The sequence below is a fragment of the Cucurbita moschata genome, unplaced genomic scaffold (genome assembly GCF_002738365.1).
Source record: "Cucurbita moschata cultivar Rifu unplaced genomic scaffold, Cmos_1.0 Cmo_Scf00070, whole genome shotgun sequence".
Classification (NCBI taxonomy): domain Eukaryota; kingdom Viridiplantae; phylum Streptophyta; class Magnoliopsida; order Cucurbitales; family Cucurbitaceae; genus Cucurbita; species Cucurbita moschata.
The window spans coordinates 362,749-368,734 of NW_019268586.1; the positions used below are offsets into that span (position 1 = coordinate 362,749).

At 34.9% G+C, this 5,986-nt stretch overlaps 1 protein-coding gene across 2 annotated transcripts; it reads left to right on the plus strand.

Moving 5' to 3' along the window:
• The first annotated feature begins 968 nt into the window (after nucleotides 1–968).
• LOC111438065 (casein kinase II subunit beta-1-like) lies at nucleotides 969–5,986 on the plus strand. Of its 2 annotated transcripts, none has more exons than XM_023076024.1 (5): nucleotides 969–1,514; nucleotides 2,810–3,028; nucleotides 3,834–3,943; nucleotides 4,024–4,189; nucleotides 5,569–5,986. In XM_023076024.1, the coding sequence occupies exons 1-5, from the start codon at nucleotides 1,262–1,264 to the stop codon at nucleotides 5,697–5,699; spliced, it is 879 nt and encodes a 292-aa protein (XP_022931792.1). In that variant the 5' UTR covers nucleotides 969–1,261; the 3' UTR covers nucleotides 5,700–5,986. The 2 variants fall into 2 exon arrangements, with proteins under 2 accessions (XP_022931792.1, XP_022931793.1); XM_023076025.1 differs by having other exon boundaries at nucleotides 970–1,514; nucleotides 4,024–4,186.

Genomic DNA, 5,986 nt, shown 5'->3' on the forward strand with positions numbered 1-5,986 from the left:
CAAATTTAGATTTGAAATCCTGGTCTGAATCCCGATGCATGAGTCATTTAAGTGAATAATGTAAGGTTATGATATAAAAGGTTGACTACCTATCCAATTCTAAAGGAATGATTTGGAATGACTCGGTATGTCTAATGAACAGAAGTTCTTATATAGATAAAAAATTTGTAAGACATTTGATACATAACTTCAAAGAATAATAATGTATCATTCTAATATAAAATTAACCAAGTCAAAGAAAGAGTATCACAGGACATCTCAAATGTTGAAAATTAAGATACCCAGAACCTGAGACGATATAATGAGACTGAACATAAAATTAGTTAGTTCTATCCGTTAAATCAATGATAATAAAAAGTTATTTCGACCCCTTATTCTTTTGGGGTCTTAGTCATTTTTTAATATGCCTTTGAGGAGGCTCGACTCCTTTTTCATGCCCTGATACCATGTTAGTTGAACACGACTCTCCATAATGGTATGATATTGTCCACTTTGAGTATAAGCTCTCATGACTTTACTTTGGACTTCCCCAAAAGGCCTCATATAAATGGAGATAACATTTTATGATTGTAAACTCATGATCATTCTCTAAATTAGCCGACGTGGGACTTTCATCATCCAACACGAGGAACAGACGAAAGGGAGAAAGAAGCGAAAAGGAGAAATATGAGAGATGAAATTGAATAATAATGATTTTCGTTTATATATTATCAGCCAAAAAATAAAATAATTTTTTTTTTTATTAATATTACTTTGAAACGTATTACTAATTAATTTTTTTTATTTAATAAAAAGTTATTTTAAAAAAATTAAGATATAATTTTTTTTTAAAGATTTTAAAAATAACAATAATTTATATTAAAAATAAATAGTATAAATATTTTATAAGCTGATGAATATGTTTTTATGATAAAATAAAAAGTCTAAAAAAAAAAAAGGAATTTTATTAATTTAGGCTAAAAGGCGAGTTGGCGCTGCCGATTAATCGTGAACCACGGAGCGAAGTTGCACAGATTTGATCGTGGCTCTGCTCTATCGCTGTGTGATTTTTTGGTTAAGGTTTTGGAATCCGATAATGCCTTCTTCTTTGCTCTCTCACTCCTTCTTCTCTCTCTCAGATTCCGTTTAGCAATTTCTTTGCTTTTCAATTCTTCTTCTTCTTCTTCTTCTCCTCCTCCTCTCCGTTCCCCTTTTCTGGGCATGTTTCTCCCACAGATTTAGCCTCTTCATCCTCTCTTTTTCGGCCCCTCAACCGGCGGCGATGCACCGGGACCGTCCTGCGTTTGGCGGCGTCGGCACCGGCGCCTCCAAGTTGGACGTCACTCCCATCGATCGGAAGCGCATCAATGAGGCTCTCGATAAGCAGCTCGACCGATCCTCGCCCTCGACTTCTCGTACCGTCATTAACGGCAAGGATAATAAGCCCTCTGCGCCTCAGTCGGTTTTAATGACGAAGCCGCCGTCTGATCAGAGAGACTCTCACTCTGCATTTCTCTCTAAGACCAACTGCTCTGGTGGTTCCACTTTTTCTCTTTGTTTTTTTTGTTTATTTTTCTCGAATTTTCTTGTCTGCGTTACCATCCGACTTGTTAGTTTCAGCAGTTTTTTCTCTCGTTTTTGGTCCTCCTTTGTTCAGGTTTTAATTGGGATTTTTGTTCTTTTAGCTTTGTGTGTAAGTTATGCATATCTCTAATTTGACCTACCTTCTTCTCCTGTTTCCTTTTGCGTGTCGATTTGGGAATTCAAGGATCCGATAGTGCCTCCCATGTTTAGATGATTTAGAGTTCGCTTCTAAGGTGTATTGTGTTAACTGATATCAGCATTTTCAGATATTTTGCCTACTGAAGGATGGTTTTGTTCACTAACTTCAGCAAGGAATCATTGTTATTTGTTCTGATCCTCTTGAAGAGTGCCTTCCATTTTGTAAATTTTGTTTGGTTGAGAAGGATCTCTGTGCTGCGCTGTTTACATGGTGTATAATTAAGTGATAATATGTCCAAATTCAATATGCATGCGCGTGCTTGTGTTTTGAAAATGAAAGATGAACAACAAACAATAATGTTAATTTTACATTCTTCATCTTGTAATATATTTTCCCACTGTTCTATTTTAATAAGGGGGGCGGGGGATCAATATGGAACTTTAAAATCATGGGTTTAAAAGAATTTCTTGAACTTTTTTGTTTCAAGCAGAGGATATTATTTGCGGTTGGAACCTAAGATTGTTGTTCATTTGTGGAACACTAGCTTTATGAATTACTGTCAGCAGAGTCTAAATTATTCACTTGATACCACTGGCTTTTGTCCCCTTCTTTTGTCAAATAAAAAATAATCATGTCTCATAGCTTAATTTCAATGCCTGCCAATGGAATAAAACCTGAAATACTTGGTGGAATGATTAAATACTTGATTAGAATGAACGTTGTCCCTGCTAGTGAATTCTGATTTTGATTATTGACTGACGAGAGGATATATGATTGGCTTAATGTTTGTGGTTTTTTGTGACATAATTTCAAAATTGTTGATGTAGATGTTATTCAGGATTATTTGCTGTCGAAGAACATACTCCAACTTGCTGTCTTCACCATTCTTCTCTATTATGAAACTAGAACAGATAACATATTGCTAATTACTCAATTGATAACGGGCATTATTAACTTGCAGATAAAAATTATTCAGAACTTATGCTTTTTTTGTCTGATTGTTTGGTTTTTAAGAGTTGGATAAAATTTCTTTATAAATTAGTTACAATATGATTGTTTTATAGTTTGTTGATCTCTTGGACTTATAATCTTTTGGTTTAATTGCAGAGGAGTCTGAGACTGACAGTGAAGAGTCAGATGTCAGTGGATCTGATGGTGATGATATATCTTGGATTTCATGGTTTTGTAATCTGCGAGGAAATGAGTTCTTCTGTGAAGTGGATGATGACTATATACAAGATGACTTTAACCTTTGTGGGTTAAGCAGCCAAGTTCCATACTATGATTATGCTCTTGATTTGATTCTGGATGTTGAATCCTCCAATGGTAAGGTTAATGCATTTTATGGTATCCTGACATGTTTTGCCTTCATATCAAAGAAATCATTTATTGAGAAGATTTCCTTTAATAAATAAATAAATCTAAACTGGCTTTGTACGTGCGCTCTTCGATGTAGCTAATGCCATTGCAATAGTAATAGTATTTTTGTATAGATACTTTTGGCTGTTGCATATTTCAAGAAGACTAGCAACTTTACAACAAGATTGCTCATGCTCAATAACGTAAGGGAAGCCATCAATAGGATATCGAAAGTCATGAAGGAATTGAAATAGCCATTCCTCCCATTTTCTTGGAGATAAAACCCTTCGTTGTATGAATTTTCCCCCCCTTAATATCCGTGAATGTTTGAGCACGAACCCTTCGTTGTATGAATTTCCCCCCCCTTAATATCCGTGAATGTTTGAGCACGCTTGCGTGCACCTTGAGTAATTTTATTGCACAATCATTTGATTCTACTTCTATATGTTGTCAAGAAAACTCCTAGAACATTCAATTCTATTGATAGTTACCATGGTATGAACTTAGGCCAGTGGCTACCATGGTATGAACTAATGCGGGTGGCCCCCATGGTTTCAGTCTTTTCAAGTCCACTACATTTTTTTCAGCCCCCAATAACCGATAGGTCAACTCATAGTGATTTGTGCATACTTTCTATAATAACTATTATTCTGTCATTTGGGCTTATCGACAGTATCCACTATTCTAATTTCTCCTATAAAAATATCTTAGCTTCAATCTCCCATGTGAGTGTTGGTGGTCAGAAATCAATTTGAATGGGTGAAATGTGCAGGTGATATGTTTACAGAGGAACAGAATGAACTAATTGAATCTGCAGCTGAAATGCTTTACGGTCTAATTCATGCGAGATACATATTGACAAGTAAAGGAATGGCTGCTATGGTGAGTATCTTCTTTTGAGTCTTCTTCTTATATATGCTTATGTTGCCAGAGGTCAGAATAACCCATTATGATTTTTGCAGCTTGACAAGTTCAAGAATTATGACTTTGGGAGATGCCCTAGAGTTTACTGCTGTGGACAACCCTGTCTTCCTGTTGGTCAATCAGACATTCCTAGATCAGGCACCGTCAAGATATACTGTCCAAGGTGTGAGGATGTTTATTATCCTCGATCGAAGTATCAAGGTAGTATCCTTAATTTTTATGATCATATGTTCATGCATTTGTTAATTTACTTTTTTTTTTTTTTTTCCTAACAAGAAACAACTTTTCTTCGATGTTGAACTTCCTAAGGGGAGTAAAAAAGAGAGAAAAAAAAATACAAAAACAAGAAATTTGAGACAATTACAACCATATAAAGAATGACCATGAAAAGCTTTTAAAGAAAAAAGAGGTTTTCCAATAACTTCGCCTAAAAGACTTTGAGAGCTTGTGAACTTTAGCTGAAGCTACGAATAACCAACTATCAATGTATCTTTCAAGACCATTCACATGTCAGCCTGATGTAACATCCACATAATATACATCTCAGGATCAGATATGTAGATTCCATGAAGTCTCCAAGCTTGTTTTTTCTTTTTTCTTTTTCATTCTTAAGCACTTCAAAAACTGCAAGCTTAACATCTTTTTCATTTCAGTAATGTAATTGGGATGTTAGATGGGAATTGTTAATTCATTATATCCAAAATGGCCTTCGCTGATAGCTGCTTCAGAAGCACCACTCGATTCACATTTTCCTAATTCGATTGGCAAACCTAGAAATGGATTTGAGAGCAAGACTAGCATGGGTGATAGGACAATCACTGTTAGCTGCAATTTACCCTTAATGAGAATAACCTAAAATTTTCTTAAGAAAAACAACTCATTTAAGAGCTTTAAACTTAATTCTTCATCGAAACTGAAAAGTCTCATGCACATTAATGCTTTATAACCATCCTAGTCATAATGATTGTTTCTTTTGAGTTTATTGAAAATCTTGATAGATGAGATATCCTCATTAGTACTTGGTCTAACGGGGAGTTAGTCTTTAAAGGTTGGTATAAAATTTTAAGTCATGTTCCTTTAGACTTGAATCACTTGATAAGTAATGGGAACATATTAGTATTTGAAAAGAAAATGTGACATTATTGAAAATGTAAATTAGAATCATATGGTGTTGCTCACATTTTTCTAGAGTCTATGGTATAAAAATGACATATAGAATAAATTTATGCAAACTTAATTGAATAGCCCGAAGGACAACTGTGAGTTTGTGGTATCTCCTCTTGCTGGAGAATTTGGTAGCCATCAACTTTTCCCAACGGTTGATCCACTTTGACCAATGGGAAATGGTAATTTGTGGATTAGACATGAAAACTTAGTCTTCTCATGTTTGTTTCTATTTGAAACTCTTGATTTTCAGATTATGTATAATGCATTTTAAGGCTACACAATATTTGTTTTCAACCACTGAATTGCATTTAAGACTATATATATTGTGAATGATAAGAATCTATTTTAGATGAACAGCAGTGTGTTCACATGCTCAATTTTGGTTTACTTCATAAGTTTCTTTTAACTCTATATAGACATTGATGGAGCTTATTTTGGAACTACATTTTCTCACCTCTTCCTGATGACATATGGTCACCATAAGCCACAAAAAGCGGTTCAGAGCTACGTTCCAAGAGTTTTTGGGTTCAAGATCCACAAGCCATGAAGCTGGAACTTTAAAAGCATTCACTTGGGTGAGTTCTATGCAATCTTTATTTGCTGAAATTTCTCTGGGAAAGACATGCTTTTGAGAATTAGTTTAGCAGATGCTTCCTTTGAGAATTAATTAATAACGAAGAAGATTCCTCCCTTTATCCGCCTCGCAATGTTAGGATGAGGCATTCATCTACAACCCCTTGTGAATGGAGGTGCCAATTCTCATGATGGCTCGTATTTGGTGAGCTTCTTTTGAATTCACCCCTCCCCCTAAAAAAAAAAAAAAAAAAAAAAAAA

What these genes read in the sequence shown, in the direction of transcription:
- LOC111438065 (XM_023076024.1), top strand. Translation starts at nt 1,262, where the DNA reads ATGCACCGGGACCGTCCTGCGTTTGGCGGCGTCGGCACCGGCGCCTCC. An exon ending in CTCTAAGACCAACTGCTCTG is followed by an intron (nt 1,515 to 2,809) that starts GTGGTTCCACTT and finishes GTTTAATTGCAG; the next exon opens with AGGAGTCTGAGACTGACAGT. An exon ending in TCGATCGAAGTATCAAGGTA is followed by an intron (nt 4,190 to 5,568) that starts GTATCCTTAATT and finishes AACTCTATATAG; the next exon opens with ACATTGATGGAGCTTATTTT.